The following is a 23475-nucleotide window of genomic DNA, read 5'->3' on the forward strand; positions in this document are numbered from 1 at the left end:
GAAGCACCTTGGTATAGTTTCTTCATGTGTCTCAGGCTTGGATTGGTGAGTCTGTGGTTTTCATTAAACTTGAAAAATATGGAACCATTTGGAAGATTTTTCAACCATCATTTCTTCAATTTTTTTTTTCCTGTTTTCTTTCTCCTTTCTCTCACCTCTCCTAGGGGAACTTTAATTGCATGTATAGTAGACCACTTGAGGCTCATGGATGATCAGTAGCTTTGTTTTTTTCTCTCACCATTTCATTTTGTATAGTTTCCAGAGCTATATTTAAATTCATTAATCTTTTCTTCAGCAATGTCTAACCTGCTTTTTTAAAAAAAATTATTTTAAAATTTCCACGGGTATACACTGCCTTTTTTTTGAACACATGGAGTAGAATTATAATAACTGCTTGTCTGATATTTTTAACATCTTGGTTGGTTTTGAACTGCTTTTGAATGATTGATTTTTCTCCTCATCATGAATCACTTTTTCTTGTTTATTTTCAACTGGATGTCAGACATTCTCAATTTTAATGCATTGGATGCTGGGTATTTTTGTATTCCTATAGGTATTTTTAAACTTTAGTCTAGGATGCAGTTAATTTACTTGCAAACTATTGATCCTCTGCATCTCACTTTTAAGATCTGATAGGGAAGACTAGAGCATATTTAGTCCAGGGCTAATTATACCTAATTACCGAGGCAAGACTCTGAGAGTGCTATGCTCAAGGATCCACGAATCACAGGGTTTTCCTGTATGGCTCTTGGGAACGCACACTATATCCATTCCTGTGTAAGTGCCAAGTTTCATTTTTGTCTAATAATTTCAGGAATTTTTTTCTTCAGCCTTGGGTACTTCCCTCTCATGCATGCACTGACAGCTCTCTACTGAATATCTGAAGGGGATCCTCTGAAGATTTCTGGGGTTCTTTCTAGGTGTGACTTTCTCTTCTTTAGCGTTGTCCTTAAGCTCTGGCCTTCCCTATGGCTCAGATGGTAAAGAACCCGCCTGCAATGTGGGAGACCTGAGTTCGATCCCTGGGTTGGGAAGATTCCCTGGAGAAGGGAATGGCTACCCACTCCAGTGTTCTTTCCTGGAGAATTCCAAGGACAAAGGAGCCTGGCAGGCTATTGTCCATGGGGTCACAAAGAGTGGGACACGACTGAATGACTTTGACTTTCACTACAACCTCTAGCCACCTTGGTCTCCCTAGATTCCCAGTTGTATCTCCTTAGCTCTGAGTGTCCGCTGAGCTTCTCCTGGGTTTTTAATCTTTGTGCTATGGTCTGCAAATTCTCTCAAGACAGCGATCAGTTTCTCAGAGCTCTCTTTCTTCATTGACTAATGCTTAGTGTTGTAACAACCAATGTTTCATGTATTTCTCCAGTTTGTTTCTGTTGCTGCTGTTATTGCTACTTAAAGGTGCTTGGTACTCCATCTTGGCATCTTGGCTAGAAGGGACAATCCCCCAGTTTTAGCTGTTTCTATAATTTCTGAATGTAATTCCATCACTCAGTACTTTGCTATTCAGTGACACTGATGAAAGTAAGCCAGACTGTCCGAAAATGGGCTTACTCTCGGTTTGGATGTGTGTGGCATTTATAACACAGATGCAGCCCTTACCATCAGGACTGCTTAGTGGGGTCCTAGGAGAAATCACTAGATACTGTGTGGTTGGAACCAATGGCCTGGCTTTGATCCTATTCTTCCCCGTCTCCTCCTGAGGTTGGTCCAGCCTCAGGCTGGTCATCATGTCCAAGGGAATGCATTGTGTCTAGGAGCCTGCTAACTAGGCAGAGTCCTCAGATAACCTCTGTTTATTCTGACCCAATTATTAACGCATGAGGCAGGATGCCTCACGTCCCATTTTTTCATCATAATCTTTCACGACTCTGTTTCTTTGCATTTCAACCTCATGCTTTATATACCACTGTTACTAGGACAATGATCTTTATCTTAGATGTTAAGCCATGATATTTACTTTTATTTGTTCCACTCCACTCGTTTAGCCTGGTTCATTTTTAATGATACACCAATTGCTAAGCCACACTAAATCCAATGCCCCTCTTAAGTTCCCTGCCCTTAGGAACAAGTCTCAAATTTCTCAATTCTCTTTATTTTTTATTCATTTGGGCCACATGGCTTCTATTTCCTTCTCACTAAATCTATGTCACTATCATGTTACTTCATTAAATATTAACAGATTAATATCCAAGTATCTCTTTATTTCCTCTAACTCTGAACATAAATGGGAAAACAATAGACTCTCTGAGAACAGTCACATTTTAGGGAGAAAACTGACCATACAAAGATGTCTAAAATATTTGATTTTAAAGAAATAGAACAGATGTATTTACAGAGTTCTAATCCTGAGTTTCCATAGAGTTCAGCTACGATATAAATAAACCACAAATGGGAGCATTCATTCACATTTTGGAGCTCTTCAAACGACTACATCCAACTGTTTTAATATTCTGTGACAAAATCGTTTTACTGTAAATGAGGAAAAGGTAACTGAAGTCCATGTTAGCTAAGAAAAACATTTCACTTCTGCCATTATGTTTTTCTGATGCTCATAAGCCAAGTAATGAGTGTTTTAAAGTTTAAAAAGTATGTGGGGCCATTATGAAGATCTAGTTGCTAGTCAATTTGTCACAGAAGAGTATGCTGCACATTTCCCCGTAAAGAGAAGTTATCGTTTCAGATGATGAGGTGTATAAAAAGCGCTCTCCATGTAAAATTCGGGTGTTCTACCTTCACATTTCTGCTTTTGTTTGGATCATAAAAGTTAAGGCCACTTAAAGAACACCACTAAATTTCAACAGTTGCTACAAAATACACATTCTTAGAACCCTAGGTTTAGACGGTAATGCTGATGCTGTTTGTGTGTCCTCAGTCAATCTTTTGATTGCTCAAGTTTGTTTGGTTTGGTATAAGCTATTCTCATCTTTAAAAAGTAATAACTATTTATCAGTGTTGGCATAATGACAATCTTCTCAATTCACTCCTACAGCTTATCTATCTTCCCTTCCCACCATTTAACATGGTACCTTACTAAATTGTACAAAGAATGATGATAATGTGATATTGACCTTTATGCATGCCTGTGTATTTGTATTTTTATAAGAAAATTCTTATACAAGCACATACATTTATAACTATGCACAAATATGCCCCAAAGGCCATTTGCCTTGGCCCAGGATTTGCCTTGGCCATCAGGAAGGCCAGTGCTCTGTATAAGCAAGGATGACTCCCTGAGAGTCAAAATTCTACTTTAGCTGTTGGAATACAAGTCTTTTCAAAATGCTTTGTCTTCTAAAATTACTAGTAATCATTTAACACTTTCTTGATGACAGTCAGCATTATGACCATCAGTGATTAGAATAAATGAAATAGTCAAAACACTGAATGGCCTCTGACATTTTTTTATTTCTTGCATCCTTATATTTACTTCTTCTAACTCTCCTATCTTTTCACTTTGCCATCAGGATATCTATTTGCTCTTCTTATCACAGATCTGTGTGCCTGCTTACAAGAGTAACTCACTGCATTTTTAAATTTGTTGCTTGAAATCTGATGAAGGCTGGGAAATCCAATGGTCGTAGTTGTTAAGCTGTGTCTAAAATACAGAACGGCTCTTGTGATGTTGATTTTAGCTGTTGTAGAGCATTCTGCCTCTTACTCGGTAGTCTCTATTAATAATAAAAAAATTACCAATTCAATGCATCTGGATATATGGGGATGAATTTTACACTGGGGATAACTAATGTTCAGGTTAATGCACTGGAAACAGTCAGAAAGATGTTACTGCTAGAAAATTCTGAGAATTTTTATCAGACTTCTTCCTTAATTCTCATTATATAACCCAAAGCAGGAGAGAATTTTTGAGTATCAACATACTATAAATCAGTATAAAATAGTATAAATTGTAAATTTATTATTTTATTACTCCAAACACCTAAAGACCCAGACATATCTCAGCAGCTCACCCAGCTGACCTGGTTATGTGAGAGCCTGTGTTAAAGACACAGAGCCTATGTCTTTAATCACCAAATTAAATACAAAGTCCAATGCTTCAGGAATCGTGGAACTGGGCAATGACATCAAAATATGCATCCTAAAAAACACCGATGAGTCTGCAAACTGAAAAGAAAACAGTTCTCCCACAATTGCTTTATATCAATTTTATATCCTATTGATTACATATTCCCATCTGAATCAAAGGACCAAAAAAAGAATCATAAATTGTGATCATCTAAAGATGCGCTACTAACTGCTTAGTGACTGACGGATGTTTATAAATATAAAAGACTGCTATTCATAAGAAAGACATATAGACATAGACACTAGTTCAGTTAAATGTTTGTGTCTTAGCATTATTGCTCAGCCAAGCATAGGGCTTAGCAGTGGGGTACAAAGAAATAAATGGAACCTAGTTTCTGCTCTTAGAGGTCTTACAGACCAGATTCTCTTCCAGAGGACATCCTTAGTACCTCAACAAGGAATAATTGAATAACTGGAGATATTTATCCTTAAATATGATGTGGAGGTGTCCTTGCTACATGACATGTCTTTTTTCTCTGGCTGCTTTTAAGGTTATCTCTTTATTTCTGATTTTGAGCAATCTGATTATAATGTACCTTGGTATATAACTTTTTAATGCTTCTGGTAGTTTCTTGAGTTGTTTAGATGTGTGAGTTTGCGGTTTTCATTAGATTTGGAATGTTTTCAATCCTTATTTCTTCAAATAGTTTTCTCTTTCTCCTTTCTCTCTTGTCTTGTTTCGGACTCCATTAATATATATATATCAGGCCACTTGAAGCTCACTCACTGATGCACTATCCATTTTTTCCCTTTTTTTCCCTGTGTATTTCATTTTTTATAGTTTACAATCACTGTCTTTCAGTTCACTAAACTTTTCTTTTGCAATGTCTAATCTGCTATTGATTCCATTCCATGTATTTTTCATTTAAGATGCTACATTTTCAACTTCAGAAGTTTCATTTGCATCTTTATAAATTTTTCAGGTTTCTAATTCATTTTCTGAACACATGGAATACAGAGCTTAACTTCTGAAGCAAAGGTTGAAGTCTTACAATCAACATCTTCTAGCGCTCAAAGACATTTCTCCATTTTTAACTTGTTCTTATAAGAACCTAACTATTTGGCAAGTAAAAATAATAATTCATTAAACAAATCAAAATATGGCAAACTTGCCATCATCTAGATGGCTTTGCCTTTCAGATCAGACTCTGCTCTAGAGAGCATCCCTTCCCATCCCCTTTAATCCATCCTCCAAGGCAAGGGAGCCGGGTGGGGACTTAGAGCAACTTAGTGTTCTTGGGTGTTAAATGACAACCCTTTGGCTTATGACATCCTGCATCTTTGAATCCAGCTTTGTGACTGACCTGCATGATGTCTGGGGAAGCCACCCACGACTGTTTCTGCTTAAAGACAATGCTCCTGGGACACATTGAGATGCTTTAACTTTCCCAGAGCCACAAAGTTTAGAAAAGTTTTGAACTGTGACTGGAGTCAAAGCCTCCTAACTTTAGATGAAAGTAAAGACTCAGGAAAAGTTCAAGGAACTGACTTCCATGACTGTCTCTTTCCTAGCTCTGCAAGGCTATCCTCTGGCATTCTGCCTGGTAAGACTCTAATTTTGAAACTTTTCTTTGGATGAAAGCATAGGACAAATTCACTTCAATCCCCGCTCCACCTGAATTCTTAAGGGACAACATTGGAGGTGACTTAAGGGCAGAGAGGGAAAGGAATAATTATGCTCATTCCTAAAACTCTTAAGAGAAGATGTGGGGCTGGCATGCATGAGTACGTAGCCAGCTCCTGGGAAGTATCACCAGGGGCTGGGTCTCAAGAGCTGTGCCCCAAGAGCTGGAAAGTCACACCCAGGAAAGATGGTGTTGCAGCTGAGATTGTAGAAATGGAAAAGATGATGGCAGGGACAGAGAAGTGGCAAGAGGCAGGTATTGGAAGATCTGGTAAGAAGAGAAGGAAGGTATTTTTGCAGGGCAATACTGAAGCCAGTATGTGTGGGACCCATGGTACTGAGCTTCTGAGAGTGATCTAGAGCTGTGTGTCTATATCAATATTGTTTTGAAGAAAAAAAAAGAATGGTAAGGAAAGGAGTGATGTATGAATATTAAATGAATGGAAAATGGAAGGCTGAGGTTTCAACTCCCTCTCTTGATATTTTCCCCATATTCCCTCATTCTTCTAAGAGGTTAACACTCTTTTATGCAAAAAGGCGATTTAGCTCATGGAACTAGCAGTGACCAAACTCAAGAATTCTTGGTTATCATGAATCCCTCCTTTCTACCCAAAAGGAAGGTCATGAAAACTTCTGTGAGAACCCATCAGGAAGACTGTGTGTTTATAAAAATCCAGAGAAAAAGATCCTCCTAGTATCTTTCCCAACCATACAATTGCTTTAATTTAACATTTTGCCAAAGATAACTAGTAACACTATTCTTCCCTGTAATCCCATAATTTAAAAATGCAAGCGGTTCTTTTCCTTTGGGGATGAGACCAGCTACGATATTACAGGATTCACAGGGGTTTTTCTATGAGATGTTTGGGAATCAGCTCTGTCAGTGACAGTGCTTTGAAAAGCCTCAACATGTTCCCAGTCACCTCTGAAAATAAAGGAACTCAGCTACACAGACAGAATGGAAAGCATATCACAGCATCTTCCATGACTATACTGACATCTATTCCTCTGTGTTTTGCAGGCATCTTCAAGGACATCCTTAAGAAGACTTTTTCAAAGAAATATATTTCTAAATCCAACAGTTCAGTGGAACTCTTTTTTCTCTAACATCCTTAGAAAACTTGATTAGAATAGCACTTCTCAAAATTGGACTTCTCTTATTTTCTAAGAACCTTCTCGTGCTTCCAGATTTCTTTCTTATTGTAACAAACCAGTCATACCTTCCAGCTCCCTGCAGCCAAGTTCTGCAGGGCGCCCGCCGCCCCTTCCAGCGTGTCTGCATTTGAGCACTCAGAGAGCAGTGTGAGGTAGGGTTTGACTATGGATGGGTGCCACAGCATCTGGATCCCTTTTGGTGGTTCTGCACAGTCTGGAAGAGGTCCTACTCCATCCCACTGGTGGAAGAGAAATGAGAGAGTACACATCTTTAACATCATCACACTTCCCAACATTGCCCTCTGCAAACATCCAAGACGAAAACCAAAGCAGGGTGTCATGACACTTGGAGAACTGCAGGCAGGATATGGCATCAGCAGTCCAAGGACCACCCAAAATGGGAGAGCCATTCCTGCCCACTGAGAGCTTCTGATGGAGGGTGGAGCAGGTACAGAAGTGAATGTAATTGGCAGTAGAACAGTGAAGTGCTCTGAGAACAGTTCTAGCAACCATTACAGGGAGGAAGGAGAAAAGGTACGCTAGTTTTGATTGGTCAGGATGGAGGAAGACTAGAGATCAAGGCAGCATACTTCACAGTAAGCTAAGCATACGATCGGCATAGCATCGGAGTTAGAGACTATCAAGTGCCCTCACTTCTTACACGCAAGTGTTAACTGTGATAAATTTCTAAATCGCTTATAAAATACATATTTTGTCACTGCATCTATGAGCACTAAACTAATGACAGAATGTACAAAAGAGAAAAGAATGTTTATTAGATTTATTAGGTTTATTAGACACTCTGCCATGAGCTATAGGCAAATTTTGATCTTATAGAAATTCTGATGTTTGCTTTGAACTGAGTCTGAGTTAAAATATGTAATTCAAAAGTAACTGCACATACATTTCAAGTTATGGATTATATGCAAAAGGCAAATGAATAGAGCCTTACAAATGACAGCTTTGAAGACCGTGTAGCAATTTGGATCAAGGTTTACAATAGAAGTTAAATAAACAAAGCAGGACACAAAGCTGTGAAGGGTTTGTGCTGGGTACCAAGTAAAATGATCATAAAAAAGTGTAAGGATAATAAATATCTATTTACAAAGTGTGGATGTCTTTCATTTTTTTCTACATTTCTAATAGCCTGTTCTATTACTCTTATAATTTAAAAAATATTGAGTTCCAATAATGCTTCTGATCTTTGATCACATTCAGCCTTTATCTTGTTGAAGGCAATGGTATAATGAAGGTAGAAACGAAGTAATATGTGTAGAAAAAATATTCCCACATTCATTTTTGAGAAAAGCCATAGCAAAACAGAAGGATGATTTTATAGTACTACGTCGGGAATATTAAGTTATTTAACTCCTTATTTGTATTTGTTAATGATTGCTGAACATATAATCTAAATGACATATATACTAAACCTTCTCACAGATATTTTATGTTTATAAATATATGTGCATGTGTCCATATACATGTATGTATATCTATGAAGACAAAATTGTATTTCAGAATCTGTTAGTGCCTTCATTCTGAAATTTTACCTGGAAGAAAATATAGCTCATGTTGTATCCTTGAAACAAAAATAGAAAAATAGAAATAATAACAGCTTTTTTAACAGACAATAAGAATTGCAAGAATCTCATCCCTTCTTTTCCAAGAGAAAAATTAAAAAGCCATACCTTCTTTTTCTCTATTATGATACGGCTTAGGTTAAGGCTAAAGAACAGACATGAATGACATTCCATCAATGGGTGAGACATCCGATTAAAGGTCATTTTCAATGAGAGTGTCACTCAATCTCAACTTTATAACAAGAACACTCAAAGTGGACCTTCCTGTTCTTTCAACCTAAGCCACTTCTAAACTGTTCAAAGAAGGCTTTACACCTGTGCACAGCCTATCAATGAAACCAGTTCATCTCTTTTAAATACATAAAAAAAAAAAAAAAAGAAAGTGAACCAGACTTGTCACATTGCTCTTGGTTCATTATTTGAGGCTGGCTCACTGCACTGGATAGAAAGAGAGCAGCAGGCAAAAGGAAACAGTCCTTTCGCAAATTTGTTAACTTCGATGCTGAAGCAGGAGTGATGTTGGCTTCTCAAAAGAAACCAGCTGCGGGGACTGAATTTCTCTGCTACTGCAACAGGAAATGGAAAATTCTTTCTTTTTTTCTTTTTTTGTAGTGACCCAAGGACAAAAGAGCAGACAAAACCAAGGGGGGTCTGGGAATGCAGGAATGGAAAAAACAGACCCTTTTCATCTTTCCTTCCCCCATGTTGTAATTATTAATGGATTTCAGGTCCTCGTGAGCAGTATAACCTGTCTCCCCTCCTACCTCATGCTGCTGCTGCTGAGTCACTTCAGTCGTGTCCAACTCTGTGCGACCCCATAGACGGCAGCCCACCAGGATGCCTTGTCCCTGGGATTCTCCAGGCAAGAACACTGGAGTGGGTTGCCATTTCCTTCTCCAATGCATGAAAGTGAAAAGTGAAAGTGAAGTCAGTCAGTCATGTCTGACCCTCAGCGACCCCATGGACTGCAGCCTTCCAGGCTCCTCCATCCATGGGATTTTCCAGGCAGGAGTACTGGAGTGGGGTGCCATTGCCTTCTCCCCTCCTACCCCATAGGGAGAAGGTATTTGTCTTACTCTTCCCCTCACCCGATATACGTGCCTCATCCAATCAGCAAATGACCCGCAAGACCCCCATCCCGCTCCGTGTACCCTGGTTATAAAAGTGGGCTAAGGACCCCTGTTCAACACTGGTTCTCCCTTGAGCTGGCCCGCTGTTCTAACAGCGTCTCCCACTCTAATAAACTTTATTTCCCTCTCATTCTGTCTCATGTTTGGAAATTCTTTTCCAACTCGTGCCTGGACCACAATTTTGTCATCTCCTTAAAACTCTGAAGCTATCATGTTCATATAAAGGTTTAGATTTCGCATAAACATTCAACTCAACATGGATGAAATTTCCCTCTCTTGTAAGAGCCAACATAACAGAGGGAGATACAGAGAAGCAATGTTTGCATGCTCATTACAACATGTGACAGACAAACTATAAAAAGTGCAAAAAAAAAAAAAGCTGTGTTATCATTTGCTGGGTTTCATCTGGTTCGTTTTTTCTAACTTCTGTGCAATAAAACAGGATAAATGGCTGAATCAGTAGACAGTCTTCCTCCATCCTGACATGTGATCTATGTAGATCTTAAATACCTTTCATTACAATCCTTTCTCAGTGGCTACAGAGAGAATCTGAAGGCAATAAAAGGAAAACTGATGTGAATACAGATAGCCTTTGACAGCAATGATAGGAGTTCAAAGGGGATTCTGTGCTATTTCAGAACACTGATGACACCCTGGCACATCAATACAGAGGAAAAAGAACTATCTCAAAGCCAGGGTATACCGCCTTTATCTGGGTACTTTCCTCAAACTTCTATTGAGTTAATAGAGAAAGAAGTATTGATTGACTGTCCATTATAAAATAGATTTTGATCACCTATATAAGACTGGAAGTCTTCTTTAAGAGCTGTGCTAACACCTGCTGTCATGTCACCTAGCCAGTCAATACCCACAGGACTATAGGGTCATGGTGACATGAGAATCAGACTGAAGTCATGAAAACAATCCCACAGTTGTACACTGTTAATGCCAACCTTCTCCTAGAGCAAAGATCCACAAAAAGTCAAGGGATATGCAACTCTTTTACCAAAATACTGGAAATACATCATTTATAAATTTAAATATAAGATGCATTTATCCTAAAATGTCTTCAAAACTGCCATAGGGATTGAAGAAGGCAAGCACTGGCTAAGTCTTTAACACAGCCAAAACACTGATCACCCAGCTATTTTAATCCTAAGAACACAGAACTCCAATTTATAAGTAAGCCTTATGCAAACTGTATTTGTTTTTTAACTCTTTGCTTTTAACTTTTAACAGGGCATATTACCAAAGTTTTCCTAAGAACTTGAAATATGAAAATAATATATAAAGAAACAAAATGCTGCCCGGTCAGGAGGGAGAACTTTCTGTGTCCTGAACCCAAGGCACAACCAACAGAGAAGGTATTTCCAAGAAAGCAACAGGGTTTTTGTTGATCATATTGTTTGCATCATTGCAAGTGGCGACACACAAACACACACTCACACAAGGAAAGGGGCTCTCAGTAGACACAGAGTCTGCCAGTCCCTTGGACCTGCAGCCTCCAGAGCTGTGAGTAATAAACGTCTGTTGTATAGGCCATGTAGTCTAGGGCATTTTGGTACAGCAGCCTGAGCTGAGCAAGACCGTCACACAGCAAGCACTAAGACAATGTCATCTCAGAGGCAGGAGGACCCTCCAGCTACACCGTGGCTTTCCTGCCATGGAGCTTTCTTGAGGACAGGCTGGCAGTAAAGAAGCAGTGTGTGAGGCAGGATTATATTGAGAGTAGATCACGGAACAAACAGGCTGGTTTGTCATCCCAAGTAGCACCACATTCAATAGCATATAATCAGAACTTTTTTTTCAGTTATATGTGTATTTATTTATTTATCAGACTATTTTCCACTGTAAATTATTACAAGATATAGAACATAGTTCTCTGTTGTTCGGTCGGTAAGTCTGACTCTTTTGTAACCCCAAAGACTGTAACCCACCAGCTCCTCTGTCCATGGGATTTCCCAGGCAAGAATACTGGAGTGGGTGGTCATTTCCCAACCCTAACCCTAAATCTTCTCCAGGGGATCTTCTTGACCCAGGATCAAATCCACATCTTCTGCACTGGCAGGTGGGTTCTTTATCACTGAAACACCAGGGAAACCCCACAGTTCTCTGTGCTATATAGTAAATCCTTATTATGCTTATATTTTATATGTAGTCCATGGGGTCACGAAGAGTCAGATATGACTGAGTGAACTCAGTTTTACTTTTCACTTTCATGCATTGGAGAAGGAAATGGCAGCCCACTCCAGTGTTCTTGCCTGGAGAATCCCAGGGACGGGGGAGCCTGGTGCGCTGCCGTCTGTGGGGTCGCACAGAGTGGGACACAACTGAAGCGACTTAGCAGCAGCAGCCACAGCAGTGTAGTATTCGGAGAAGGCAATGGCAACCCACTCCAGTACTCTTGCCTGGAAAATCCCATGGACGGAGTTGCTGGCGGGCTACAGTAACCACAAACTTGTCTTCGGTGTCTGTGAGCCTGTTTCTGTTTTGTAAGTCAGTTCATTTCTACTATTTTTTAGATTCTATATGTAAGTGATAACAGATTTGTCTTCCTCTGACTTACTTCACTTCGTATGATCATCTCCTGGTCTATCCACGTTGCTGTAAATGGCATTATTTTGTTTTTTCCTATGTACCAGTATTTTTCTTTACTGGCTGTAAATGAATGACTGATATCAGTAAGATGAATCAGTGAACACTTTATATCACTTACTTTTAAAAATTGCCAGAATTGAAATTATGTATTATCTCTCTCTGAGAGGTAGTGCTCAAATATTTTAAAAAAGGAAGAGAATAAGATGCCCGCATATTAGATTCCAAGTGGCTCCTGAAATCTGTACATGATGCTTTTTGATGTAGTCATGGTCAGGGAAGAAGAGACACACTGGCCACTGATTGTAAGGAGCGTCTGCTGAGGAAGAAAAATACAGAGCTGTGGGAGTGGGCTCAAGGTGGGATTTTTTTTTTTTAAACCTTTCTTTAGAATGGCTTTTAATACTTTTACTTCTCCTTAGGACTTAAATTCTATTTAAAAGATTTCTCTCAGGACTTCCCTGGTGGTCCAGTGGTTAAGAACCCACCTTGCAGTGCAGGGAACTCGAGTTTCATCCCTGGTCTGGGAACTGGGGGCTTCACAGGTGTCGCAGTAGTAAACGATCTGCCTGCCAGTGTAGGAGATGTAAGAGACTCGGGTTCGATCCCTGGGTCTGGAAGTTTCCCTGGAGGAGGGCATGGCAGCCCACTCCAGTATTCTTGCCTGCAGAATCCCATGGACAGAGTAGCCTGGCGGGCTACAGTCCATGGGGTCGCAAAGAGTCATACACGACTAAAGCAACTTAGCACTCAGGCAGGCACAGGGAATAAGGTCCCACATGCCGTGGGGCAACCAAGCCCACAAGCCACAGCCACTGAGTCTGCAGCAGCAAGTAGAGAGGAGCCTGTGCCATGCAACTAGACTTGATGTAGCCAAATAAATAAACACATATTAAAAAAAAGATTCCTTTCTCAGTTGGTTTGAGGATGGAATCATGGAAGCCGTTTGTTCCTCATATGAAGAGAAAGGTCTGACTTAGAGATAAAAATGGGAAAGTTAAAAAACCGGAAATTAAGGATGTTCATACAACGTTCTCTGCACACATGGGATTTTTTAGGGCATGGCGGCTCACAAGTCCAGTTATTACATTCATAAAAGTCCCTACTGAATAGGAGAATTAACAAGGGAATTTCAGCTGCTTCCTCTGCAAAAGCTTACAGCCACCGCAGTCTCTACTTTCAAGGCGCTGGGCTGGGTACCATGGAGATGGTAACAGAATGGTCTCGCCTACACAGAAGAAGAATTTACATTTTGGGAGGAGTGCTAAAATACATAGCTCCTTCTGCCATGGATGTCACAGCCATTGCAGCCTTTGTACAGAAAAGCACTTTCACTGCTGTGTCTTTGGAACACAAACAGAAAAGGCCTCTTCACCGGCGGAATGCATCTCTTCCGCCGAAATTTCCCCACCAACGAGAGAGTATGACAGTCCGCGTGTGCGTGGGTTCACTTTTCTTTTCAAGGGATTTCAGCAAAATAAATAGGCGAGAGTATGACAGTCCGCGTGTGCGTGGGTTCACTTTTCTTTTCAAGGGATTTCAGCAAAACAAATAGGCCAGAGATACTGCAAGAGAGAGCGAGTGGATTCGCAGCGACAGGAAAATACGCGGATTGGAAAAGCCCACTCTTGCCTCCCAGCTGAAGTCACACATCAGAGATGTAGGAAGAGAAGATGACTCTAAGTGGTAAACTGTCAGAGAATGTTCGTTTATGCAGGGTTTGGGTAAATCAGGCTGCAGTGGGGACTGACTACTTTAAAAAGCAACAGCCTAGACGCAGATAGCTCACTTGGTAAAGAAACCAGCTGCAGTGCAGGAGAGCCTGGTTCGATTCCTGGATGGGGAAGATCCGCTGGAGAAGGGATAGGCTACCCACGCCAGTATTCTTGAGTTTGCCTTGTGGCTCAGCTGGTAAAGATTCTGTCTGTAATGCGGGAGACCTGGGTTTGATCCCTGGGTTGGGAAGATCCCCTGGAGAAGGGAAAGGATACCCACTCCAGTATTTTGGCCTGGAGAATTCCAGGGACTGGGGTTGCAAAGAGTTGGACGCGACTGAGCGAGTTTCGCTTAGACCAGGTCTGTCCCCTGTTGACCACCTGCGCTTGACTTGGTTTGAACAGCAGTTACTGATTTTGTCCTGACAGGGTTTTATTATCCCATTCAGCTAATGGGGGGGCGGGGGGGGGGGCGGGGGAGGGGAGGAGGAAAGGGAGGGGAAGCAGGGAATAATGGTTATTTTAAAAACTCCAAGCAGGGACTTCCCTTCTGGTTCAGGGGATAAGACTCTGAGCTCCCAGTGCAGGGACCAGGGCCTGCCCCCTGGTCAGGAAAGGAGACCCCACATGCTGCAGCTAAGGGTTCAGTAAAAGGACAACAACAGAAATGACGGAGACGTCTGCTTTTGACAACGGCAGGCTGGGTAACTCAGACCACCTTTCCCACTGATAACAAATCGAGGCAAGTATTGTAAAATATCTGCTTGCAGGAATCAGAGCGCTAACAAGGCAGTGAAGATCTTTCAGAAGGAGGAAAGCTATTGAGGTGGGCAGCTATGGACCCTCAAGGGCCATTCCTGACCAGAGCAGAGACTAAGACAGGGAAAATGACAAATATATTTAACGACCTAAGGGCATAAAAGGAATCTGGCCTCATTTAAAAAAAGAAAAAAACCAAGTAGCTTGGCAAATCTTTCACGTTGTAGTTTAGGATCATGTAGGCAGACCCTCTAGGAATAGTGATGACCTTAAATTCCTTAAATACCTATAATAAAATTAAGTTAAACTGAGATTGCCATTGACTCAAGCCTCCTGCAAGAATTAAGCATAAACACTTTCCAGAATCAAGCATGAACACTCTCTGGAAAAGATCATACCATTCTAGGCCTCAAATTATTTTGATAGCTTTTCATATAAAATGTCTCAGATTTAATAAAAAAAATAACTAGGAACATGAGGAAGAAAGATTGTGTGGATGAAAAGTAATAAAGTCGACCATAGACATAGAAAACATTTCATAAGAATCTGGATAAGGGAACTATTTGAACCAGACTTTAAAACAACTAAGATTATTACATTTAATAAAGAAAAGATTGAGAACTTTGTTAGAGTAAGAATATAGTTGAAAACATAATCATTGGAGTTACAAAACCCCTTGTATGAGTATGAAAGAAGATTAGATGTATTTCAAGAGAAAAATAGTAAACTAAAATATAAATCAGAAGGAAATATCCAGACTGAATATAAAGATCCACAATTACCAAAAAAAAGGAAGAAGAAAAATAGAGTGGAGGGTAGTATGTTTAAGGAATGGAATAAGGGAGTCTAATAAATAGGGAATTGGAGTTCAAAAGGAGATTATAGAGAGAACTAGGCAGAAGCAATATTTGAAGAAATGGTGCCTGAGAGTTTTACAAAGCTTAAAAAGACATTAAGTCACAGATTCAAGAAGCTCTGCCAATGATAGAAAGAAGAAGAAATAAAAAGGTCAGACATTCTCCCATCCCTAAAGAAAACCATTTTTATAACATGATCTTATTGCCTGTTATTCCTTCTATCATGAAGTGTAGCGTATTGTGTAATTTCTTCAAAATTCCCAGGAGTCAACATGAAAATCATCTCTTTTGGCTTTTGACAGTTGGTTGGAGTTTTTGTTTGTTCAGTATTTACTCGGTCACACTGGGTCTAACTACCGCACACATGATCTTTCATCTCTATTGCGGCATGTGGGGTCTTTCAATTGTGGCAGGCAGAATCTTTTTTTTTTAGTTGCAGCGTGCCAGATCTTTAGTTGCAGCATGCAAACTCTTAGCATTTTAAAGAAATTCCCAAGAATTTCTTCTTGGGGAGAAATTTCTTCTCTGGTAGCTCAGGTATCTGACTTCTCCTGGGAGATGTTCTGAAGAGGATGATTACAGGGCAGCTGGACTGTGAAAAGACTGGACAGAAGTGATATCCAGTGACTTGTATTCATGCAACACACCTGTCTCCAGGCTCTCCTTGTAAAAGATGTGGGGCATTTTGCGCTTGAGAGATTAGAAACCTGTCTTAAACGCAAGATCGGCTAGGGTGCTTCCCAAACAAGGCTTCAGAACAAGAGATTCAGGGACAGCCTTGTTGACTCACCTCTGTGCCCCTGTGGATGCTCAGCCCTTAGGAGGTGGCTGGAGGGAGGCTGGTGATGCTGTGGACTCCAGAGATGGGATCAAGTGGCCACTGTGCCCACAGAGGAGTGTTGTCAAGGCTGGTCCACATCACTGGGTTTGCCTGTCATTTCCCCAAGTCATCCTGATAGTACCAGCTGGAACGCTAGTCAAGCTCACGTTGAATTCTCTCTGCTCCTCACTTCTCATTCACATTTAGGAATAACTCACCCCATAACCTGCCTTTTCAAGGGGCTCTGTCCCTGACTTGCCACCTTCCTTCACGTAGTCCTGTAGTCTTGTTGGTTTATATCTTTGGTGATACATCCCTCAAAGACTGTCTAATATAGTGGTTTTCAACTAGGGTGATTTTAATACCCAAGGGGACAACTGGAAATGTCTGGAGACACTTCTGGTTGTCACAACTAGGAAAAGGGGGTGCAACTGATTGGTGTCTACTGGGTAGAACCAGGGATGCTGGTAATCATCCCACAGGGCCCAGGACTGTCCCATAACAGGGAACTGCCAGCATGCTCAGTCGCTCAGTCATGTCTGACTCTTTGCAACCCCAAGGACTGTGAGCCTCCAGGCTCCTCTATCTGTGCGATTCTCCAGGCAAGAACACTAGAATGGGCTGCCATTTCCTTCTCCAGGGGATCTTCCTGACACAGGGATCCAAACCATGTTTCTTGCAACTTCTGCATTGGCAGGCAGATTCTTTGCCACAGAGCCACCTGGGAAACCTCACAACAGGGAACCACCCCGGCTCCTAATGTGAACAGTGTCAAGGCTGAGACACCCAGATCTAGTCTGAAAGACAGAGTATTGACTGATGGCGTGGAGTACTGAATGATAAAATGTAAATAGAGACCAAACAAGACACCAAGAATAGAGAGTTGAGTCTGTAACGTCACTGAGAGTGGACGAGCAGCATTTCTGGGTGATGGGATCTGTTGTATATGGGAGGCGTGTAAGGAGAAGCATCTCAGTCATTCATGGGGAGCGGCAAAGGTCAGTCACCGCACAAAAATGCAGAGCCGTGATCCTGGCGGGCGCATACGATTTAGTGCTTCGAGGACATGGAATATCGTGTCTTGAGTCACCAAGCTCTGGCATATGGTGAGGTGACAGCAGAGTGAGACCACACTGCCACCAACCGTGAGGGGTAAGCGGCAGCTGAAATCAGCAGATGGTTGGAAAGGAAATGGCATTAAGCCGCAAACGGGAAAGTATGGTTACTGAGAAGGGAATGAAAACCACCTGGAAGAAAGAGAAACAACCTGGGATATTAGGAAACGAGGACTTAAAAGCATCAAGAATGTCACAAAGGGCAGATCCATCACGTGATGACAAAGCAAATCACAAGGAGCTCACACTGGCACTGGCATCCGGAGTGATGAAGACAACTTTTGGCTTATGTACCCAAAGCCTTAAAAGCATTCTCTGGTCTCGATGTTTCACTTTCAAGATTTTATCCTTGAGAAGTGATTAAGGATGTAGGCAAGACTTAAAGCTACATGGACGTTTACTGCAGTTTACATTAGTTAAACTTTGGAAGCAATCTAATTTCCTGACCATCAGAGACTGGCTCATACAACATGGTAGACCCCTATACTGGAATTCTTGGTAGCCCTTCCACATTCTAGGACTCAGACAATAAAGAATCTGCCTGCAATGCAGGAGATACACAAGACACGGGTTTGAGCCCTGGGTCGGGGAGATCCCCTGGAGTAGGAAACGGCAACCCATTCCAGTATTCTTGCCTGGAGACTTCCAAGGACAGAGGAGCCTGCCAGGCTATAATCCATGGGCTTGCAGAGCTGGACATGACTGAGCAACGAACACTTTCCAGCTTCTGGTGCAGATGACTATTTACTGGCAAGGAGAGAGGTCTTGCAGAGCCAAATGATAACATGTTTATAGCGGCACACAGAGTGAGGCAGGGTGAGGCTGGGTGGGCACCGTGCCCACATCTGTTCTTCCCTTCAGTGGTGTGCCAGTCATCCGGATGCAGGGAATCAGGGGCACACTGCAGTGTACACGCATGCCTTCTCTGTTGTGTCCAACTCTTTGAACCCCATGGACTGTAGCCCACCAGACTCCTCTGTCCATGGGATTCTCTAGGCAAGAAGACTGGAGTGGATTGACATTTCCTCCTCCAGGGGATCCTCCTGACTCAGGGATAGAACCCGGGTCTCCTGCATTGCAGGCAGATTCTTTATCGTCTGAGCCACCAGGGAAGCCCTACTTAAAATTTAAGTAAGTTTAAAAATTCAAATTTCCAATATACTGATTTAAACCAGCAATAAAATTCATTATTGTGTTTTAGGACATTGATCTCTATGTAGTCTCAGAGCCTCATTCCTGAGCCAACAGTATCCATGTGGCACAGTGGGTTACAGTTGAGGCTCTTGAGGTGACCCCAGATACAACGTCCTGAAACTCCAAGGAAACCCTTCAGGGGAGGGGATTCCATGGCACCTAATCCCATTCATGTGTGTCACACGCTGACACCTTCAGAACTGAGCATTTTGTCATCTGGCGTGATTGAAGTACTGCTTTTCCAGGGGCACTCTGAGATACAGACATATATACTTATTGACATGAATTGTAAATGCTCAGATGATTATCCTGATCTAGAACGTTCTTGAGGGCTGGTGGTGAGTGCAGAGTCAGAATGTAATAAAACGCGGCACTGCTCCTGGATGGGCTTCCCGGGTGGCATTAGCAGTTAAGAACCCACCTGCCAATGCAAGAGACATAAGAGACCCAGGTTTGAACTCTGGGTTGGGAAGATTCCCTGGAGGAGAGCCTGGCAACCCACTCTAGTACTCTTGCCTGGAGAAACCTCATGGACAGAGGAGCCTGGTGGGTTACAGTCCATAGGGTCACAAAGAGTTGGATCCGAGTGAAGCGACCGAGCACGCGTGACCCTGGAGAGGAGGGAAGTTTGGGGGAGAATGGATACATGTATATGTATGACTGAGTTCCTTCGCTGTCCACCTGAAACTGTCACAATATTGTTAACTGGCTATACTCCGATACAACACGAAGGTTTTAAACAAGTAAAATAGAACATAGCACTGCCAAGAAAGCTGAGGAACAGCTTGAATCGCAAATGGAAACTTAAAGGCTATGGACTCGTGCCCACGGAGGGACGCAAAAATCAATCAATAAAAAGGGCTATGGAGTACTCCTTTCTTACAGCAGCCCTGGAAGGCGCAGTGTCCTGAGAACACTGAGGAAGCAGGGACCAGTGACAGCTATGAACAGTCACCGGGAACAGCCCCACAGCAAGAGCTAGAGGCCCCTCTGGACCACAGATCGACTGCCCCTCGGCACAGCTGGTGCTGGCCATGGAAAGAAGACCCACACAGTCCTTCCCCTTAGGAAATTCTCTCTTGAGGAGATCCACTGCTGTAAATGACTCATGATGTGAAAAGCCTTGGAGGAGGTAAACAGAACCATGTAGATGTAGATTAGAGAGCGATGCACTTATCTTTGGTAGAAGTCCTGAGAGCATGGAGGTAGCCTTTCACCTGGTTTTGAAGGATGATTCTCCAGAAGGGGAAGGAGGGAAGAGGACAGAGGAGCAGCACAGGCGGAAGCTGGGAGCCTGGCCTGTGGGGTGTTGGGATGGGCCAGGAAAGTGTGTGGGGGAAAGGCCGTGGGCTTCTGCTGCGTGCGTGCTAAATTACTCAGTCGTGTCTGATTGTGCCACCCCACGAACAGTAGCCCGCCAGGCTCCTCTGTCCATGGGATTCTCAGGCAAGAATACTGGAGTGGGTTGCCATTTCCTTCTCCAGGGGATCTTCCCGACCCAGGAATCGAACCCAGGTCTCTTATGTCTCCTGCGTTGGCAGGTGGGTTCTTTACCACTAGTGCCACCTGGGAAGCCCAGGTTTCTGCTGAGAGTGAAAGTGAAGTCACTCAGTCGTGTCTGATTCTTTGCGACCCCATGGACTATTGCCTACAAGGTTCCTCCTCCATGGAATTTTCCAGGCGAGAGTACTGGAGTACGTTGCCATTTCCTTCTCCAGGGGATCTTCCCGACCCAGGGATCAAACCCGGGTCTCCCGCGTTGCAGGCAGATACTTTTACCGTCTGAGCCACCAGGGAAGCTCCCTGGTTTCTACTGAGACATATCTATTATCATGGAAGAAGTAAGGGGCCTTAGAGGCTTTACACAGAAGCCCATTACTATTGCTTTTGTGACTATCAAGCTGATATCTTAAGTAAAACTTACCACTAATCTATGCATTTGGCATCAACAACCTGCTAAGTTGCTTCACTTGTATCCGACTCTGTGCGACCCCATAGACGGCGGCCTACCAGGCTCCCCCGTCCCTGGGATTCTCCAGGCAAGAACACTGGAGTGGGTTGCCATTTCCTTTCTCCAATTCATGAAAGGGAAAAGTGAAAGTGAAGTCGCTCAGTTGTGTCCGACTCTTCTCGACCCCATGGTCTGCAGCCTACCAGGCTCCTCCGTCCATGGGATTTTCCAGGCAAGAGTACTGGAGTGGGGTGCCATTGCCTTCTCCAATCAACAACCTAGGAAAGAGGTAAAAAGACTAATAATACAGGAAGTCCCCTATCTACCAACCTTCAAGTTGGTAGAACTTACAAGAACTTTCAAAGACGTGAATGTGCGTTTGCAAGTCCAATCACATCAGGAGTAAGTGAAACTGCCGCTGGCCCTCCATCTCCGATGGCTGTTGCTCCTTCAGTTTTAGCAGCTCCCACCTCCTTTCCATCCACCAGTTAGTAACTCTTCTTGCCTGTTCACTCGATGCCAGCCCCTGTATGCCAGCTGTTGTACTGTTACTACTGTACTTTTCAAAGTACTGTATTATGGGATTAAAAATGATTTATTTTTGTGTTTGCTTTTTATGTGTTATTTATGTGAAAAGTATTATAAACCTATTATAGTGCAGTACTGTATGGCCAATTGTGTTAGTTGGAGGGCCAGGCTAACTTTGTTGGACTTACGAACAAACTGGACTTATGAACAAACTGGACTGAACGAATGTGCTCTCAGAACAGAATTTGTTTGTATATAGGGAACTTACTGTGTACTCTTAACTTGACCTCAGCTCTCTAAACAAAGATTATCAGGAGAGAGAGAACGCCTACCATATAAAAATGCTGGGTCAGAATCCTCTTTGAATCTAACAGGTTTATATCCCCACCCATGTGGATACATATATGTCCATGTGAACTAAAACATTCACAGGTGACTTCAGCAGAAGGGAGCTGCTGAGTTCTAGGGGATCTTGCTTGTTTTCCTCTGTGGATTTCTCAGGACTCACGCAAGCTCACACAGAGCAGGCCTTGGCGGCTCAGGTCTGCTCTGGCCAGCTGCCCGGGCTATCCGGTTACCTCTAATCCATGTTTGAGCACCACTGATCCCCGGACACCATCGTAGGAACCTTGGCCATATCCCAAATGGAAAAACAAACAAACAAAAATGCTTATTTTTACAAAAGGTGGAAAAGTAGAAAAATCAATCTTGACCTACTTAGATGGTCAAGAATCTGTTTGCAATGCAGGAGACCTTGGTTCCATCCCTGGGTTGGGAAGATCCCCTGGAGAAGGGAATGGCAACCCACTCCAGTGTTCTTGCCTGAGAATTCCATGGACAGAGGATCCTGGCAGGCTACAGCCAATGGGGTTGCACAGAGTTGGACACGACTGAAGTGAATAGGCACACACACTTCCCTGGACCTCAGCCTTCAGAGGGTTGCCACCCTGCCCCGCTGTGCCAGGTTGCTGGCAGGAAATCCTGCCAGAGGCAGGGAGGACCCTGCTGAGTGAGATGTGTCTCTCGGCACACGACATACACACTGCTTTGGGGGAAGTTCTACTTACAAAGAGTTTCCAGAGAAACTAACAATTTCTTATAATTTAGCAATAGGCACTGAGCACAAAATCAGAAAGTAATGAATTTGCAATGTCCTTTTGGACTGAAATATGATGCATCAAAGCTTCCTTGGTGGTTCAGTGGTAAAGACCCTGCCTACCAAGGCAGGGAATGCTGGTTCAATCCCTGGGTCTGGAAGATCCCCAGGAAAAGGAAATGGTACCCACTCCAGTACTCTTGTCTGAAGAATTTCATGGACAGAGGAGCCTGGTGGGCTATAGTCCATGGGGTCGCCAAGAGCTGGACAGGACTGAGTGACACTTTCAATTTATGCCTCTCTGAGGCATCTTAAATTTAAGAGAACATATGAATTTGCACAAACAAACACTGACTTGGTCAGTTAGTGTCTTTTTGGATTTTATTTTTTTCAATAATATTTGAAAAGATTACAAATGTAATGCCTATCGTAGAAAATTTACAAATACATAAGTAGGAGAAGAGTCCGTCAGTATCTTTTGCCTTTGATGTTACTGCATTTTTTCTAGAAACACATATTTTTTTGTACATGCATGCATTTTATATTTGCCTGTGCCATAGTTTTACTAAATTGGCCAGGTTTTATCTACATATATCTGTGTCTACATACACACCTGCTGTTACATTTCTTTCTTCACTTTGTATTACACACTTTCTCTAATCACTTTCTATTCTTTAAAACCTGACTTTATGAGCAGTAGAGATTCCAAACGATGCATTATATCTGATCATTTTATAGCCATAAAGCTAGAATTCTATCTGTTTACATCCTTGTTAAACTTGATATTGTATTTTCTGGCACTTCAAAATATTTTTGTATTATGTAGGAGCACAGTTTGAAAGAAAACCTTTTGAAAAACTATCATTTGGTTGAAGTAACTTTGAAGCCTCTTTATAAACAACAAAGTTCCTTTGTATTTTAACTTACGATGGTTTCAGCAAAACTTTCTTAAAGAAATTCTTTGCTCCCCCACCTTAAAAGAATATTGTAAGAAGAACAATTAAACTGTATAGATTTTCATTTAGACTTCTGGAAAAAATCATTACGATTCAATTAATCATTTTAGCTTCCTCAACTTAGGAAAGAATCACTGATCTCATAAATTACAATGTGAAGTCCAGCATCCTAAGGTGGAAATTCACACACCATAACGTTCCATGGAAGCAGCTACCATCATGGAAGAAGGGCTGTGTCTTGGGATGATGTTCGTGAATGTTCCATTCTGACCCCTGGCTTCTCTGGCCCTGTCAGCTACACCCGCACACCT

General features: G+C 42.1%; 1 protein-coding gene across 3 annotated transcripts in view; it reads right to left on the reverse strand.

The window, feature by feature from the left end:
- CTNND2 (catenin delta 2) overlaps window positions 1–23475 on the reverse strand; it is a 1106103-nt gene that overhangs the window by 124610 nt on the left and 958018 nt on the right. For all 3 annotated transcript variants that reach the window (XM_086362482.1, XM_086362480.1, XM_086362481.1), the window contains exon 15: window positions 6934–7107. In XM_086362482.1, coding sequence (XP_086218608.1) covers window positions 6934–7107 — 174 coding nt within the window. The remainder of the gene's footprint in view (window positions 1–6933; window positions 7108–23475) is intronic.

This window comes from Bos grunniens, chromosome 20, assembly GCF_055505025.1.
Source record: "Bos grunniens cultivar Pamir isolate PY7600 chromosome 20, Bosgru_T2T1.0, whole genome shotgun sequence".
Taxonomy (NCBI): Eukaryota; Metazoa; Chordata; class Mammalia; order Artiodactyla; family Bovidae; genus Bos; species Bos grunniens.